The 19,144-nt window shown below is 55.0% G+C and overlaps 1 protein-coding gene across 8 annotated transcripts in view; it reads left to right on the forward strand.

Moving 5' to 3' along the window:
• Window positions 1–19,144, forward strand: part of Agap1 (ArfGAP with GTPase domain, ankyrin repeat and PH domain 1) — a 480,841-nt gene that overhangs the window by 420,720 nt on the left and 40,977 nt on the right. For all 8 annotated transcript variants that reach the window (XM_047543038.1, XM_047543039.1, XM_047543040.1 and 5 more), the window contains one exon: window positions 1,223–1,445. In XM_047543038.1, the coding sequence (XP_047398994.1) occupies window positions 1,223–1,445 (223 nt within the window). The remainder of the gene's footprint in view (window positions 1–1,222; window positions 1,446–19,144) is intronic.

A 19,144-nucleotide genomic window follows, 5' to 3' on the forward strand; every position in this document is an offset into this window, starting at 1 on the left:
GTCAGGCTGTCTGCACAGCCACCCTGCTGCTCCTGAGATCCTGTGCCACCTCTGCATGTATTCATTTGACTGTGTTCAGCAGCTGTGCCTCCTTGTTCTGTTTCGTTGTTCATTTGGGGCGTGGATTTCCCCTTCCCACCCAGGCTTCTCTCTGGTCCCGACCTCTCCTCTGGCCTCTCCCCTGGCCTCTCCCCTGGCCTCTCCTCCTGGCATCACTTCCTGAGCGTGGACTAGATGCTAAGTAAATGACTGACGGACACATCGCTTCACAGACAGCCATTCCTGGCCATTCGCCATTTGTGGGCAGCTCCACAGTGAGTCAGTCACACCCGACATCAGCCACCTGGTGTCCTTCTGGCTCTTCAGGTGTGCCTGGGGAATAGTGACTGTCCTGGATGAGCCGGGCCTCGCCTGCTCTGCCCGTGAAAACACCTTGGCAAATCGGCTGTGGGTTCTAGCCGAGGCCAGCGGGGCCTGAGGGTCTGGCCCCCGGTGATCCCAGCCGGCAATCCGTGAGGGATGCAGTGCAGGGGTTCCAGAACCCTTCTCTGAACGGGTCCGTTGTACTGCAGAGCTGGGTCCTTGGCCCAGTATCACAGCCTGAAGCATTTGCCATCCATCCTGCAAGTCAGGGTGATGGGGCTGGGTCCTAACCTACCAAGGGCCCCGCGCCAGCCGTGAGGCAGCAGCACCATTGCTGCTTGGAAGGGACGCTGAGGGTGGATTTTCTTATCCTTCTCTCCTCTCTGAAATCCTGGAACACTTCCATCGTGGGCCCATCAAAACTTTGTGCTGGTTTAGCAGAGATGGTTCTGAGGAGCGCTGTGGCTTTGGGACTGACCCCAGCCCTGTGTCACCAGCAGTCTCAGGTTGCGTCCTCCTGCCCTCTGGGCAGCTATCTGCAGTGGACGCCCAGCCCTCTCGAAGTGAGCACTGCTGAAGGTCAGAGAGGGCGTCTCGCCACAGGTTCTGGCCAGACCTGCCCTTGGCATCGTGCATCGTGGGGGAAACTGTGGGCTTGTGCTTCAGCCAGACTTTAAACGTGTTGCATCTTTGAAGACACCTCGAGCAGTATTGGCCAGGGGCAGAAGTCCTGTGACTCTAGGGAGGGTCCTGCCCAGTGTGGCGTTTGACCAGCTGGTCCTGAGACTCTTAAGGGACAGTGGGGACAAGTAAGTGATGACGGTCTGATTGTATCTGGCCCCTGTTCCCCTTCCCGCAGATCCTAACTGGGCCAGTTTGAACTTAGGAGCCCTCATGTGCATCGAGTGCTCAGGGATCCACCGGAATCTGGGCACACACCTCTCCCGGGTCCGATCACTGGACCTCGACGACTGGCCCCTCGAGCTGATCAAGGTGATGTCGTCCATTGGGAACGAGCTGGCCAACAGCGTCTGGGAAGAGAGCAGCCAGGGGCGGACGAAGCCCTCCGTGGACTCCACAAGGTAGGACCGGCAGGGCGCGGCACAGAGGCGGGCGCCACAGCTGGACAGCTGGGCCCGGCCTGAGGCACAGCCACTCCGCGTGGCCCCGGCAACCTGCAGGAACGCTGGCCAGGCCACCCAGAAACGTGGTGTTTAAAGCTGGTCTTAAGCAGGCTGGGTAATTCAAACTACTTAATTTTTTATGTTTGTTTTTAGGCCTTGGGGATTTCTCTCCCCCTCTTAGAAATGTATTAAACTTCTAACCTTATGAATATATTCCTTTAATTAATACATTTCTAATAGGCATGAGCTGTGCTAACACTAATTATGAATTTTTGATTCTTCAATTTTGTTTATTATTCTTGGGTCTTTGGTAAGCATCTGCTCTGTTGGTAACCACCCCCGGCCCCTGCCAACAAGTGAGTTTGTGGGGAGAAAATATGTTTTACTTCCTAAAATGTATTTCTAACGCATTTAATCAACCAAGTTCAGCATAATGTATGGCGACTCCTCATTAATGTTAATTGTTATCCAGTGTAAAAAACGCATTTATTTTGAGGCCATTTAGTTTCTCATTTGTCATTCACAGCTATTACAAACCGTTTTTGAGAGGACACATACATATTTAATGCCCCTCAGAGGTGGGAAATAGCACGTCTTCAGAGCAGGCCGGGTTCACGGCTGCAGGGCGGATGGCCACCGCCGCGCATCCGCAGTGCTGCTCCCGGCCCCGGGTCCCCAGGGCGTGTGGTTTTGCTCCCGCCTAGAAAGCAGGGGCTGGAGGCGCTGCCCATGCTCACTCCCCAGGGCTGGGGGAGACACAGGCAGGGAGGCGTCCATCCTTAGCCACAGGAGAGGGCTCTGCTCTGTTCTGCTGGTGATCCGATCGAGTCAGAGTCCAGGGCGCTCAGTCCATGGCTCAGCACAGACGTTGGTGACCACAGTGACATGAGAGCCGGCAGGCTGCAGAGCGAGAGCGTGGTGCTGGCCTGGGTTCATCTCTTAGTCCTGCTCTCCTGAGGCTCCTCTGGGGAGGCGCAGAGGACCACAGGGCGTGCCAGGTTGACTTGGTGGAAATCCCTGGGTCCGGTACGCGGACTCTGTGTACGCGGGTTGTGCAGTGCAGACACAGGTAATTTTGAACAAAGCCAAGGAATCACGCATGTTTTGAAGCCACCCTGATTTGTCGAACACCAAGTTAGAAACAGCTGGTTTTCAACCATAAAACTTTAAATTTTTCAAAGTTTGAATCATATTGCATTTAATCATTGAAAGAATTTCAGTCTGAAAATGGAAAATAACTGGAAAATAGATTGAGTTTGATGTTTGGATGAACAAAACATTGAAAAACATCTGAAAACATTAACCTCATACACCTCATCCTTCAAGTTCCAAAGGAACACATACATTGTTTTTAGTATCATGAGTTAGAAAAGCTTGTTTTTCTATCTATTAAAATTAGAAACCATTTAAAATGATTAGAAACGAAGTTGTGGGTTAGTTTTTAAACTGATAAATTTCACATTAATTTCACCTTCAGAAGTGAAAACTGCGGGTATTTTATAGTTCTTCACATCTTTGAATGCAGCTCTTGGCGTTTGTAGCTCCTGATCTGTAGAACCTCAGACCCATCACATCCTTTTAGTTCAGAGACATATTTCGAAGTCTTCCCTCTCGCAGAAGGGGCAACTGCAGCAGAACCCCACCTTTTTTTGGGTCACACCGGCTTCCTAAAGAACAGTGCCGATAGCCAGGCGCGTTGGCACACCTGTAATCCCAGCAACTCAGGAGGCTGAGGCAGGAGGATGGCAAGTTCAAGGCCAGCCTCAGCAACTTAGGGAGACCCTGTCTCGACAGAAAAAATTAAAAAGGGCTGGGCGTGTAGCTCAGTGGTAGAGTACTTGCCTAGCATGTGAGTGACCCAGTGTTCCTTCCCCAGTGCCACAGAAAGGGGGGCACAGTGTTAGGGTGCAGCTCCTCTCCAAGGCCACGGAGGTGCTGGTGAGGTTACGTCCACTGCTAAGATCAATGTACACGAGAACTGACTTTAATAGTTCTTTGTGCCTTTAATAATTCTCCCAGGGAGTTTTGTTTTTGACTAAATTCAGCAAATGTTCATTGAGCCCTCTCTCATGGAAGAGATGGAGGATGGTGGCTGTGCCCCAGAGGCGGGAGGAGGTCCTCAGGGCCCGCAGAGTCTGCCAGGCCGGCAGAGGTTGGAGGGTGGGGGACGCTCCCAGCTGGTGCGCCTGGGGAGGTGTCCCTGGATGGAGCTGCCCGCACTGGTGTCCAGGGCCGCGTGGGACACAGAGCTGTGCCTGGGAGTTCAGTGGCCTGCACCAAGGCAGGAGCGTGGTGGGAGGGCTCAGCCCACACACAGGTATGCACGTCAGCACATCTGTCCCCGTGGGCTGGACCCTCCTGTGAGGCCACGGCCAAGGAAAAGCCGGCGAGGGCCTTGGAGCCTGGGCAGTGCAGCGGCAGGGCTGGCGCGGGCCCTGAGGCACTTTGGTCTGTTTTTGTGTCTGCTCCGCCCAGAGGATGGAAGTCAGCCAGCAGTGCCACTGGAAGGCACAGGGACAAAGCGCAAGGCCACTGGGAAGGCTGGGGTCCTGGCGGAACACAGGAAGCCTTAGAAACACGGTCAAAGCAAAACAACACAGCCCGGCGCCACAGCCATGATGCCAACACCCGCCACCACCGCGCCGTCCCCAAGCGGAGGTGAAAACCAGAAGGTCTGGGCTAGAGTTCCTGCAGGGGGTTCCGTAGCCTGCGAGGGTGGGGCTCTGGTCCAGGTACCCCGCCCCTCCCACCTCTTCCTCCTCTCTGCAGAATCTAGGCTTGTCAGGGGACTTTACATGTGGCCCAGAGGTGATACCAGAAAGTAGGCTGGGGTGCAGCTCAGCGGTGTAGCATTTGCCTGGCAATCACAAGGCCCTGCTTCAATCCCTGGTTCCACAAAATAAATGAGTATATGTATGTACGTGTTAGGGTTCTCTAGAGGCACAGCATCAACAGGAAGTGTGATTGTCCACCAGAAGCTGGACAGTCCACAATGACCATCTGCAGCTGGAGAGCTGGAAGAACCAGCAGCTGCGTAGACCAAGAAGCAGAAGCCCCAGAACAAGAAGGATCAACAGTGCTACTCTAGTCCGAGACCAAGGCTTCTCAAAACTCCCTGGAGAATCACTGGCAGAGTCCAATATCCTCAGACGATCCAAGCAACATTACAGAACCCGTTCGAGAAGAGCTGAGCTGCATCTGCACCTGCTTCCTTGTTCTTCCAACTTTTATTCCATCCTATTGGGCAGCGTTGCCACACTTAGGAGGGTCTGCACTTAGCTCACTATCCCACACTCATGTCTAGACACGCCCTCACGGACACACCCAGAGGCCTCTTACTCATCGGCATCTCTTAGTCCAATCAAGTTGACCCTTGAGATTAGCCATTACAATGTATGTATCTGTATTTTGAATGTGTATATGAGTGTATATTTAAATACATGTTTATCCAAAGAAAGCCAAGTCTGATTGAGTAGGTCCTGAGGCACCCTAGTCTGGGTTCCTCCTGACAGTGGGACGCAACTGGAAAGCCACCCTCCCTCCCCAGGCACCCGCCCATGCGGGCACAGGCACACGCAGACTCGGGTCGGGCAGGCAAGCAGACCTTTCTCCAGAGCACCCTGGGTCCCCTGAGGAGGACAAGCACTGGGCAGAGAGGCTGGCCTTGGGCCTGCTGTCCCTGTGCCCCTAGGAAAGCAGCTCTGGACTGCTTGTAATTGGTTCCATGAGTCCCAGCCGCCTGAGAACTGCCTTTCAAACTTGAGCAGCGTCGTGATCAATGGAAGCTGACTGCGGCTGGAGCAGTATTGACTTCCCGTTCCTAAACAGCACAATCATTAGTCAAGGAAAGCATCTTTTAATTACTCCCAGGAAGGGAAAAAAATCTTTTTGGATGGATTCTGCAACAGCTGCCATTTTGTCCAGTACATTCGATATTAAATTTATTGTCGCAGGAGGGGGAAAGATGCCCTGGTCCCCCTCTGTAATGGGGGTTTAATTTGGAGAAGGAATCGTTTCAGAGGTGAGATCGATGAGACAACAATTAACTACATCTGGGGTAGAATCAGAATTCCCCCTCTCTAATTGCTATTGATACCATTTAAGAACACACTTAAAACATGGACCTTACACGGGATGTGGACGTGGTGCTTGGGCAGTGCCACGGGCAGAGGGACAGGACCGTGCGGGTTCAGCAGGGGTGCGTGCTGCCTTAGGTGTGAGCTGGGGTGCGGGACCATGATGAGGACGTCGTGGCAGCTTGAGCAGCTGGGCCTGGGACCCGGGCAGGCAGGTCCCTGTGTGAGAACACTGGGGACTGTCACTGTGGGGAGAAGGGGCCCAAGCTCCTCTTCCAAATGCAAGGACGCCAGCCTAGGGGTAGAGTATCCCAGCTGTCAAGTGACCGCTGCTGGTGCGTCGGGTGAACCCGGAGGGCGCAGGAGCTTGCAGGGCAGCAGCGTGGCGGGGTCCCCTCCTGGTTCCGCCTTGGCAGCACAGGCGCAGCCGTCCCCCGAACCCACTTTGGGACCTCACGCAGTGCCATGACGGCGTTCTTTATTGTTGTCCCCTCTCACGCGAAAGCTCTTTGGACCGACCGCAGGGATCGAGCAGAGCCCTCTGGGCAGAGGCCACCCTCCTCTAGGTGCTCTGGCTCTGCCTTCGCCTGCCATCTTTGTCTCTCGGTCTCAGGCATCTGGCCCGCGAGGGTCTGCAGGGACGTTGCTATTTGCATTTCAGCGCAGGTAGCCTATTTACGCGTGCTCAGAGCCTGGTGCGTTGGACTCGGAAATCAAAAGAACCTGGAAGTGCAGCACTGTGTTTTCAATTCCATGAAAGAGCTCTTGAGAGGAGCTCGGAGCGCGGCTGAAATCACCCAGCGCCTCTTTGATGCTACTTGGAAGGGGACGCGAGCTGGCTGATTTAGTGCACATTCTTCTCCCGCCTTTGGTTTCCCTTTTCTCTTCTCCCTTTTTTTTTTTTTTTTTTTTTTTTTCATTATTTGTAAGTCACCTCCATGCCTAAACATCCTCCTTGCCTTTGACCTATAAAAAGATGTCGCCGTGGATAGGAAGATCGGTGCCCACGTAAGAAACCCGCGTGGGGGAGCCCGGCCGCGCACTCGCAGACGGAAGCGGTCTGCCCGGCGACGGAGTGCCGTGTGCTTTTGATTCCGCAACGCCACTTTCATCTTATTTATGCACATGGAGATATTGATAAAGGGGAAATGTATCCAAACTGAAAATAATTGGATCCCTGCAGCCAACTCTGAAATATTAAAAGCAGCCCCACTCGGCCATGTCTTTGTCTTGTTAGGTTTGATCATAAGATCACAATATAGTAATCTCAGGCACAGATTCCTGCCCCAAAGATGCGCGGTTCCAAATGTGGCCTCGGGGAGCGTGCCTACCCACGCAGCCCCGGGGCTGTCTCATCTGATTATTTCTCAACAGTCCTTGGCTGCTGGGGTCAGTGTTTTGTCTCTTTTGAGTGTTCCTCTACGCTTGACACCTTTTCCTATTCTCTTTCTTTAAAAAAAAAAAAAAAAAAATGGGGAGGGGAAAAACTAGGAGAAGTAGAAAAAAGGACTTTGCTATGATGACCAGAGTCCATCTGCAGTTGGGTGGCATCTGCTCCCCACATGTCACTTCCCTCATTAACAAGCAATTGAATTAATTAAATGCTACTCAGAACACGCATAACAAGCTACCGGCAGTGTCCAAATTAGCACTGATAATCAAGGATGATTTCCTTTATTATCCTGCTAAGTGGTGTGCAGACTCTGAGCTCCCTGTCTGCCCTCATCTATTTACATACCCCCAGCTTCTGCCTTTGGAAGCGGAGGTTATCTTACCTAGTTAATTTGCCTCGATCACCGAGCATGGCGGATTGATGCCCTGCCCCACCGCCGCCACCGTGCACCGGCCCCCTCCCCGCCTGCCCTCCCCCAGCCCCAGCCTTTGTATCTCAAGCTCCCTGATAAATTAAAGGCCACCCCTGTGGTCTCTCAAGTGAGTAATAGAGGCAGAAATTTCATTTTGCAACTGGCTGATTTAATGATCCAAAGGGTAATTAATGGCCTGATTATCTTAATGTTAAATATGTCCGGCAGCAATTACTGTGACCTCCCGCTTGTCAAGGTCCGGGCTGTGCTCTTCTTTCAATTAAGTTCTCTGGGGCTTAATGGTATGAATAAACTCCTCTGATTCTATCATCCCGGACGCAGAGGGTTCAGGGAACTGGGGGCTCGTTTGGAGTTTTAATCAGCCTGTCTCCTACTCTGGCCATCGGAGTTAACAATTATAACAAGGACGGTTTAACTTTCTTTCCCTCGCGCGCGCACGCTTTCTTGTGTGGTTTCGTCTGTTATCTTCACGTGTTTGTTTCAGTGCTCTGAGGGAGAATTCTGTTTGTGGAAGAAGCCACTGTGCTCGGGAAGCTCGTCTCTTCCAATATAAATTATCATGTGAACGCTGTGGTTTTTCTGTTTGACAGGCTTAATTAATTGGCAGGAGCCCCCGAAAATGACAGCGCCACTAATTGCAACTCAAAGTGAATTTCTGTCACCACGGCGTGCCTGTCAGCGGGCATGCCCCCAGCCCCAGCCGCAGAGCAGGGACACCCTCCCAGTCCCTGGGTGTCCAGGCAGGGACTGTGCCCTGTGCTAGCCCCGACGGTGGCAGACTCCTCCAAGGAACCATGGGGGTGCAGGCAGGCCGTCTGCTCGCAGGAGTGACATTTACTGCCAATAAAGTTCATATGTCCGCGGTTCTACAAACCCAACAGCTGCTCAGGGACCTCGGCGGTGACTTAAGATATCCTAGCAAGTTCCCTCAGCAGGCCGAGTTGGAATCGGGTGGAGAGCCGTAACTCACCTAGCGACCCCTCGCGACTGCAGGAGCCTCATTAGCACATCACTAAATATGCTTGCGTTTACTGGAGCTCTGGGCCCCGATCAGAAACACCGTACAATAAATATTAAGCCAATTAGGAGAACTACGGATGAGAAGTCCATTAACACTGCCTTAAAAGTAATGCCTGTGGCTTACAGTGACTGTGGGGATGGTACTCCATCCAGTGAGGTCGGGTCGCCGAGGGCGCTCACTCAGCTGCCGAGCTGGGCCACTGGGCACTCCAGTCTTAAGAAAGGCGATTTTTAAAAGACTCTCTGTAAGGTTGAGTAGGAGGGGACCCACTTTTCCAAGGATGACTCTACTCACACTTCCCTTTGAACCAGATGGACCAAAATGGTGCCTTGGGTTTATTAGGTCGCCTGCTATGCACGAACCTCTGTTATTTATTTGACCCTGCAGGAAACCAGGGTGTGCTGGGGATCAGCCTTGCTACCAGAGAGCTGTCTGGGGTTGAAAACCTGAGTCATTTGCTCTCTGAAATGTAGCCCCGGAGACCGTTGGGGAGGAGTGTCTGGCTTCTGCAGATTTCCATCCTCCTGGCTGATGGGAGCTCAGGTGACCAGCACACCAGCTGTCCTCCAGGTGCCCAGCCACCTGGAGCTGGGCTCTGCTGGGAGAGTGGATGGGAAGGTGAACCTCTTCAGGGTGAACTGCACACGAGTCAGTAGAAATAGATACTCGGCGGTAGCCGCCTGTCTTCCCATCCCCCTGGGGTCCAGCCTTTCTGGAGGGCCACGTCTTTGAGTGCTGTTCCCCCGGCTTGTGTCGGCAGCTGTCTTCTGTAGACACACAGTTCTAGGGAGCACTGGGGTTCTGCCTCCTTAGCTGCGTTGGGTCTGGGCGTGGGGATTTGAGCAAGCGCACCAGGTGCAGGTGCTGCAGGGTCCTCCCCGTAGGAAACCCAGGAGCCTCCCTCCCAGGAACTGAAAGAAGAGCCACCAGGCACCAAGTGCTCCAGTGGATTCACCTGTGAACCTGAGCTTGGGGGTCATTGTCACTAACTGGCCTTCCTTGCCCGCAGTCAGTGCTAACCCTGCAGCCTCTTCAGGAAGCAGTGCTGAGGACTCAGGATCAGCCAACACCCGTGGGTGTTCCAGCCATTAACGTAACCACCTCCCATTCCTGGTGGGGCCCCACTTCCTTGTGTCCCTAACCTCACGCTGTCAACTGAAAATGGGGAGCCTGGACCTCAACAGTGTTACAATCACCTTTTCTATCTGCATGATGGAATATGTCACCAAACCAGAGGATTTCTAGTTTCAGTTCCATGGCCAGAATTTTCTGTGATTTTTTTACTTTTAAAAACAACGTATCTTCTCATTTGTAAATTAAAATTAGTGCTTATTCCCACCCACTTAACCAGGTCAAGTTAATGCTAAAAGAAATTAATATTTATGAAGTCACCCCTCTCCCTTTGATCTGGAAAATAAAACCAGCCTTGCGTCTGGGTCCTGTGCTGCTGGTGGCCCGTGCCCTCCCAGGGCTGGGGAAGGTGTGCCAACCTAGAGGATGTGGTCCATCCCTACTTTGTCTGTGTCTATGCATTGATGTCTCACAGCATCAGCACCCCTAAAAATGTACCTTCTCCAGTCCCCACCTGCCCAGTCAGCATCCCTGGGCGGGCCCTGGGGTGCGTTTTAATTCCTAGGTGATTCTGATGCACAGTAAAGTTCTGGAAGCTTTATTCTGCACCAGGCAGTATAAACAAAGGTCCACAACCCTGCCTGCGGACTTGATGCCCAAGCCCACGGCCCTGGACCTCATTCCTCACCTCTTGAGACCCAAGCCACCTGCCTCCTTCCTTTATGACCAGTCCATCCTGGCAGGTCCAGAATGCCATCCCAGCAGGTGTTACAGGCAGAGAACATCTCAGTGACTCATGTAGGAGGGTTACACGTCACGATCTAGTGGCATTTTCCCCAGGAATGCAAGGTTGGTTCAGACACACACCCACCCCTATCATCACTGCGTGCCATATTCACAGGATCAAGGAAGAACTACACATTCATCTCAAGAGAGGCAGGAAATCCATCTGGCCAAGTCCAGCATGCTCTTGTGATGCAAATACTTAGCACGCCAGGAATAAAAGGAAAATTTCTGAACCACATAAAGGATGTTTGTGAACACCCACAGCCAACACCGTTCTTAATGGTGAAGTACTGCAAGCTCTCCCCCTAGGATCAGGAACAAGACCAGAATGTTGCTACTTTGTTCATCTTGTGCTTGAGGCTCAAGCCAGGCAGTTACAGACAAAGGGGAAAAAAGAAACAGGCATCCAAAGAAGTAAAACTGTCTCTGTGGATGACATAATCTCATGGGTAGAAAGTCCTAGGAACCCTCAGGGACTGTTGGGAGTAACAGAGGAGCCCAGCAAGGCCGGAGCACCCAGATGAGTCCGCAGAACTCGGGTGTGTTTGTGTGCAGTGCCGGGACAGCTGAAACACAGTCACGGCCACACTCCATTGACCGCAGCAGCATGAAGAATATGCTTAGGAGTAAGGTGAGCCTGTACCCAAAAGGCTACAAGGCGTCTTTGAGAAGAATCAAGACCTCGACAGAAAGACACAGCACTTAACATGGTCGGGACGGTGGCTCTCCCTTTATGATGTGCAGCTTCGGCAGGTCCCTTTCCAGTCCTGACTAACTTCCGCAAGCTAATTCTGAAATTCAGATGGAAATATAAGAGACCTCCATTAGACAAAGCATGCTTAAAAATCAACAAAGTTGGAGGACTCGTGCCTCCTGATTTCTAAACTCAGTAGGAGATCATACTAATCCAGGAGGCTCGAAGGCCAGCCTCAGTGACTTAGCCATACCCTGTCTCAAAATAACAAATTTGTTTAAAAAGGACTAGGGATGTAGCTCAATGACAAAGCACCCCTGGGGTCATTCCCAGTACTGAAAATAAATAAGTAACTTTATAACTATAGAAAACAGAATATAATTGAGAGTCCCAAAAGAACCCCACGTGTCTGTGATCAGTTGACTTTTCAACAAATGCTGCTGGGACAAGTGAATATCCTCATGCAAAACAATTAGGCCCTATATCATGCTACACACAGATCAACCCCCATGAATCAGAGCCCTAAGTGTAAAGAGTGGGACCATGAAATTACAGAAGAAAACAGTAGTGAATATTTGTGACTTTGGAGTAAGCAATGTTGTTTTGTTTTGTTTTTTGTTTTTGTTTTTTTGCTGTATCTAAAACACCAACAACACAAGGAAAAATAGAATTGGATTTCATCAAAATCTAAAAATTAGGGCTGGGGATATAGCTCAGTTGGTAGAGTACTTGCCTTGCAAGCACAAGGCCCTGGGTTCAATCCCCAGCACCAGAAAAAAAAAAAAAAAAAAAAACCTAAAAATTGTTTTGATAGGCATTATCAACAAAGTGAAAAGAATGGGCAGAGATACCTGAAAATCATTCAGCGGACAAGGGCCTGGTACCTGTAGTATACTGCGACTGCTTACACTCAGCAAGAGAAGGCAGATAATCCAGTCTTCAAACTGGCAGGCGTCAATGGAGGTCTCTTCACAGAAGGTCGGTAACTCGTGGGTGAACCCGTGGAGGCGCCCGATGTCGCTGCTTGGTAGGGAAGCCCGCAACCACACCTCTTCACTCCCTGTGGGACGGCTGTGGGCAAAGAGCCGGAGGAACTAAACCCTCAGGCCTGCACAGAGGTGCAGCGGCCCTGGAGCAGCCTGCACTTCCTCTCCTCGTCCACACCGTCCACACAGAAGAAATGCAAACACAGGGCTGGGCGGTGGCGCGGTGGCTCAGTGGCAGAGCGCTCGCCTAGCACGTGAGGCACTGGGTTCGATCCTCAGCACCATGTGAAAATAAAGAAAATAAAGGTATTGTGTCCATCTGCAACTAAAAACGTATTAAAAAAAAAAAAAGAAAGAAAGCACAGGTCCACACAAAGATGGGTACACGCATGAGCCCTTGTGGCAGCACCACTCACGATGGCCAGAAAGTGGAAACGAACCCAGTGGTCATCAGCTGTTGAATGGGTGGAGAAAACACGGTCCGGCCACACTGTAGAACAGTATTCAGCCCTGAAAAGGTACAGAGGACACGCAGATGCGTTTGTCACAGTGGGGGCAAACCTTGAAAACATGATAAGCAAAAAACCATCTGCTGTGTGTTTCACTTCTGTCCAGTCACCAAAGCAGGCAGACCCACAGACGGAAGGGAGATCCCTGCTTGCAGGAGGTAGGGAGCTGGAGGGTGGGCAGTGGGTGTTGGGAGTGACTCCTGAGTGTGTACAGGTTTCCTGGCTAATGAAAATGACCTGGACGTCCTTGGTGGCAATGGTCACACAGCCCTGTAAATACAATCAAGACCCCTGGATTGTACGCTTTTCAAGGGGCAGCCAAGGGGGTTGAGAGCCGGGGGGGTCCTTGGGTCTGGTGGCCAGGGAGTCTGGGTCAGTGATAAGCGCCACCAGGAAACAGGGGCTTTGGGGCACCTGTCTCATGGAAGCCACATAGGCTGCCCCTGTTTCCTCTTGACAGCCTGAGGAAGTGGCCCGAGTCGCTGCACTTTCCGGATGCAGGATCCAGTGTCCGCTGGTCCTGCAGCGCCCTCCCAGGACACCCTGGCTGGAGGGGCCGGGAGGAGGAGGGGAGGCAGACTCCCACCAGCGATTCCAGACGACTCGGGACTGAGCGAGCTAAGCGGACCGCAGGAAGAGGCGGGCATCCCAACGGGGCTCAGCTCCCTGCCCTGCGCCTGGGCAGGTGGGAGGCCTTGAACTACAGGCAGAACAAGCAGCTCATCGGGCCCTAAGACCCCGACCACCGGCTCTGTGTGTCTCGGAGGTAGACGCTGTGTGTGCTGCTCAGCACAGCGAGGCAGGCCTCGAGTGTCCAGGCCGGGCCTCGTGGCGAGGGCTCTGGGCTCCAGGGACAGCCCTCCGTGGCCAGGGGGACAGCAGGCCACCCCTAGCTGCAGAGGCTGACTTCGTCTTGAACTTAGCTGAGGCCCAGCGGCGGGGGCAGCAGTGGCGGCTCCATCAAAGCTGGTGCTCGGGGACGCATCTCGGGTGGGACCAGGACCAGGCCCAAAGGGCACTTCGTGGGTCCTGGAGTCCTTGCGTGTGAAAACCTCTAAGGCATGGGACAAGGACAGGTGACCCTCGGGACAAATGTGGACCGTGCTGCCACCTGGGCTCTCCAGGACTCCAGTGGAGCCCACAGGTGCTTCCACACTGGCCTCCACCACCTTGGTGAAGTCAGGAGGCATCTGCCTGGATCAGAGAGAACGGCGGCCTGCGAGTGACTCCGCGGCTTGGCCCAGGCCCCAGGCAGCACGGACCGTGCCCAGGGTCCTCAGAGGGAGGAAGACGAAGCATTGTTTTTCGGCATTGCCAAACCGCACCTTTCTAAACACATTAATTAAAATAAGAATAATCACGTTCTGAGACATCCCAGGGAAATCATAGCAGGTGCTCAGCCAATATCTGAGAAATTGTTTTAGTTTTGAGGGAGTGCTGGGGACCCCACCCAGGGCCTTGTGCGTGCCAGGCACGTGCTCCACCACTGAGCTGATCCCCAGCCCTTTTTACTTTATTTCGAGACAGGGTCTTGCTGAGTTGACCAGGCTGGCCTTGAACCTGCCGTCCTCCTGCTCAGCCTTCTGAGTAGCTGAGATTGCAGGCGTACATTACCATGTTCTGCTGTTAGAACTGTTTTAACCCCCGCAAACTAAAACTGGGTGATGACCCGTAATTGATGAAAAGAACGAGGAAGTGTGTGGCCCCTCACAGGCTCCACAGAGCATCCGTCCCCTCGAAGGCCTTGTGTCCGAAACACAGCACTCGCCAGGACTCGGAGGACGTGGCGTCACGTGGCCACCACCAGCCCCTCGCTTGTTTCCAAGGTCATAAGGCAGTGGACAGGGCTTCCTGAGACACTGGACAGAAACAGCATCTTCTTCCAGCAGGACTCTGACCTGCATGTCAGCCAGACCCACCTGTTGCAGAAACTGGATCACAGGTGCCCACACGGGGCGGGGTGCCGGGGCCCCGGGTCCCCTCCCAGCGTTGCCTGGGAGAGAGGCAGCAGGGACCACGGGCATTGGTAGGTGCTCAGCGCACAGTAGGCCGCATCAAGGAAAGGGCGGTGACTTCCCACCTCGAGTAGCTCGTTGTTTATAAAACTACTTGTGATTTAAATCTTTCGGTCCTGCCGTCGCCCAGCGCCCGCAGGCAGCTTGGTTGCGGGTTCTGTTTCAGTGTGTCGAGACACGGGTGCTTGGCACTTTGAACCCTCTGAAACCCACCCGGTTTCTAGAGAGCAACAGAAGCGTCCTCTGCACCATGTGGTGAAGGGCAGCTGGGCCGACTGCCCGCGGTCCTGGTGGAGGCAGCGCCCTGGGCCAGCGCACGAGGGGCCATCTGGCTGGGAAGAGCTGAGCAGGGCGCCCGGCCGCAGTGGAAGGACTGTCCACAGCGGGGAGGGCCGTGGGGTCCTGGGGGGCCGTGGGGTCCTGGAGGGCCATGGGGTCCTGCGTTTGGCAGACAGGAGACCCCGAGGTCTGGCCCTTGTGTTTGGTGACAGCCACGGGCTGGCAGTGACTGGAAGGCGGCTTTCACCTGACCCTGGACTTGAGAGGCCTTTCCCACTGACAGGCCACCTGTGCCTGTAAGAACGTGCCCACCGGCCCTGGTCAGGTGGCCCTGCTGGCTCTGCCCTGAGCATCTGCGGCAGCAGCACCTGGCAGCTCTGAATGCCCACGGGACCATCACCTCGCGCTGCCTGGGCCCTGGAGCCCGAGTCTCAGGAAAACCCTTTGGAAAGGTGCAGTCGGGTTCCGTGTCACGCTGGATACTCAGCTGCCAGGCGGTGCTGTGCGGTTTGTCCTCGGGAGCCTGTCCCCACAGCCCATGCTCCGAACCTCAGGGCCCTACTGAGGGGTCAGTGATGGGCAAGTTCCCTGGATGATGTGCTGTGAGGGGTCAGCAGGAGGGGGGGCACCAGACGCAGGGGTCCATGCCTGTGTGTCCTGCATGCCCTCCGCCCACGCCCACCTGGTGCACTGCCGTGTTCTTTCTCATGCTTGGTGACCAGCGTGTCTTGTGAGCACTCCAGGAAACCAGTGTCCAAAAACATTTTAGCCAACGTCTTCCATTTATTTGGGGGGCCTACCACACACTTGGGAAGGTAACCGGTTTGTCCCCCGCGTCTCTGCCTGCTACCCGAGGTTCTACATGAGGCCTGCCACCTTCCCCCGGCAGCACCCCGAGTGGCCGGCTTTAGAAGCTCTGGGCTTGCCTGGGGGGCCTTGCTGCCGCTCCCGGCGTGCTGAGAGGGTGGAGGGGTGCTCCCTGCCTTCCGCGTGGTTTCACGGGTGCATCGTAGTTATCATAGTGCTACATAAGGGTGGGATGTGGAGTCGCGTATTTGCACAGGGGCACAACGTAGCGATTTAATTCGACCGATATCACTTCCCAGTTTCTGGAAGGGGGCATTTTGTGGCACTGGAAATACCAGCATCAGGGGAACCGCAGCCCAGGCTCTGGTTTTCTTCCTGATTAGAGCTGGTCTTGGTGGCAGGGGAAGCAGAGAGCGAGCTGGCCTGACAAAGCAAGGGGCAGGCAGGTCCCCAGGCGAGACGCGACACAGCCCCAGTGTCACTTCAGATGCTGTGACCTAACCATGAGCTCCTCAAGGCACTTGGAATCAGGAAAGGGGCCTCCTGAACTCTACTTTAAAGCTTAGACCAGGAAAGCGAGTATAATGGCTCCCACCTTGTGTGGAAGCTGTGAACAGTGACGCTGAAGAGGACGGGGGCAATGCGGGGACACTGCCCTGTCTGGGGCCTCGTGCTGAGTCCTCCTCTGCCCCAGTGGCCCAGGCCTCTGTCCTGTCGGCTATAAATGGGAGCCCCGACCTCTCACTGCTGTGCCCCTGGAGTGGGTCTGAGGGGCAGTGGGAGGCACCGGAAGCTGCCCCTCTTCCTGCAGAAGGTCTCAGAACCAGGGACCAGGCTGCTCGGTCAGGACCAGGGGTCCTAGACTGGAAGTTCTCCCAGGAGGCTGCAGTACTGGCGACGTCTGGAGATGCTTTGGTTGTCATGCTGGGTGGGAAGGTGTGCCCGGCGTCCTGTGGGAGGAGGCGGACACTGCAGGACAGGCCCCTTCCCTAGACGTCCTCCAGCTGGGGGCAGGGCGCCACAGTGGGGAAGCCATGCACAGAGCCAGCCGGCTGAGGTTGCTCCGAGCTGGGGAGACGGCCCTGGGTGGATTGGTGCCTACCGGATCTCGGCAGAGCCCCAGCCGCCTCCCCCGGGCTGCTTCCTGTCAGTGTGGGCAGGGTCAGAGGGCAGCAAGGCTCAGCATGAGAGGGCACCATGCCACAGTGACTGTGGACCAGGCGACCTTGGGCAGGCCCCCTGCCCAGTCTCTGCACCCCTTCCTGCTTTGGGTGTGGCCTCTTGCAGGGTCGACGTCACTTCCTGCTTTCTTTCCTGGAATTCCTGGCCCAGAGGGGGACCTCTGAGCCTCTGATGCCCTGGCACTCCTAGACTGCGTATGTGGCATGCTGGGCAACTTAGAGGCCCCAGATGGTGGCATGGGGGAAAGACCAGCCCCACACGGGCTGGCTCCTGTGAGCCCAGCTTGATGCACTGCTTTCAGCTGCCCTGTGGGGCTTGAGAGGTGCAGGGGCCCTGGGTCAGGAGGTGCCCACTCCCTGGTCAGCAGCTGAGCTGGAGAGGACACTGCAGCCCTGGGTGTGGATCAGTGTTGTCAGGCAAGGTGAAGGCAAGGTGCCCTTGTTCTAAAGCCCTCCTAGATGCCCAACCACTCTGTGAAATGAGCCCTTTGCTGGGGGACAGGAAGGCTTCCAGTCCAAGGTCCCTCTCAGGCAATGGCCTTGATGCCCGGTGAGTTTCTTCAACCCCTTGCCTTTCTCTGCTAGTGTCCCACAAGCTGTGGAGAGCCTGCTGTGCTGCCCGTGAGCCGTGAAGAGCCACAGCGGCCCCGGCCAGCAGGTGCCCTCTGCTCCAGTGACTTTGGGCGCCCTCCTCCCTTCTCTGGTGTGGTTTGCAGTCGTAGATGGGACAGGTGTGGTCGCGCTTTGTCAGCAGGAGGGACCTGACCTCTGGCCCTGTCTGCCCTCGGCTGCCAGTGCTAATTACACTGTCTTCCCGGGGCCAGTTCCTGAGCGCTGGGCTCCCAGGAGACACCAAAGCCTTTGTTACCACCTGAAACCACCGAGCATGTCGGCCACAGGAAGGAGCCACCGAGGAAACCTTCTGCACCCATCCCAACAGGCTTCAAAGCGACCCAAGAGCCAACGCAGGACACAAAGGGGGTGGCAGAGAGAGGCGGGGCTCCCCAGCCCTTCAGGCTGTGGGTGGGCACAGAGGGAAGAGCAGGGGAGAGGGCGCAGCCCCAGAGGCGTGCAGGCAGCCTGGGTTGGGCCACCTGGAAGGGTTCTGTTCAGACATTTCCACGAGGCTTTTGGAGTTGCCAGCAGGGGAAGGTGGACAAGTCGCCCTCTGGGAAGCACGTCCGGGGCTCTGAGTGAGGGCGCAGGCGCTTCTGCAGCCCCGGCTGCCTGTGCTCCCGTCCGCTGGTTACTCCATCTTCTCGGGACACGTTTTGTTTCTGAAATACACTCAGCCGGGCTGGTTCTCATGGGGCTGTGGAGCAGCCATCAAAGGAAACCACCCTAAATGTCTGTTCACAGGCAGCCCAAACCCTCCGCGGACAGGTGGCCAGTGCCGTGCTGGGCGCTCGTGGACCGCGGTGGCAGCAGGGGGATCATGGGAGGGGAGGCTCCGGGGCTGGAGAGCACGTAGAACAGGACTTTTAGTGTCACGTGCGTGACAAGATCCTATTTGCCAAGGCCAGGGCGCCGGGCGCACGGCGCACTCGGTGCTGGAATGGCCCTTTTGGACCAGGTCTCTTTTGCCGGTCGCCTCCTGCAGCGTGGAAGAGCTCTGGGCTCCCAGTGGGACTGCAGGTCAGTGAGAGGCCAGGCCCCGCGTCCCAGGGCCTGTTGTGGCCCACCCCTCGGAAGCACTCAGCACTGTCCGTCCAGCACCGCCTCTGCTGGGAAAGGCCTTGGCCACAGAATAGGAACTTCCAAGTCGCCATGGCCTCTCCCCTCAGCTCCTCTGCTGAGACTCCCTGCAGTGGTTCTCTGGTGGCCAGGGTGGCACTGCGGTCAGCACGCAGCCTGTCAAACAAGGGCCACTGCTGGTGGCCCCATGGCATGTCCTCTTGGGGCCTCACATGGCCGGGCATCCTGAAAAGCCCTTCTCCCCGTAGACATACGGGTCGCTTCTTGCGCATCCCAGCCGCCCTCCCCACGCTCTGCGGGGGACACACACGTCACATGTCCACACACCAGGCCTGTGACCCCAGGAAGCTGCGGCTGGCTGGGGTCGGTGAATGTCAAGGTCGTGACCGTGATCTGAACCCTTCATGCTGGATGTCCCTTGTGGTGCCATCTTTTTGAGACTGGCGTGCCAAATGGTGAAGTACTGCAGTCAGCTTTCCCAGGAGAGGTGTACGTTTTTCAGAGATTTTAAATATTTTTATATTGAGGTGAAATTTACACGGTGCCTGGCAGACCCTGAGCATGCAGTCGAGGCAGCTTGGCAACCGTGTAGGCCTCCGCTAGTGGGCGTTCACCCCAGGGAGTCCCCTCAGAGCAGCCACAAACCTGACCTCTCTCCGGACAGGTGACTCTTGCCTCTTGTCAAAATTCATACACGTGAAATTGGGTGGT

The sequence above is a fragment of the Sciurus carolinensis genome, chromosome 3, assembly GCF_902686445.1.
Source record: "Sciurus carolinensis chromosome 3, mSciCar1.2, whole genome shotgun sequence".
NCBI lineage: Eukaryota > Metazoa > Chordata > Mammalia > Rodentia > Sciuridae > Sciurus > Sciurus carolinensis.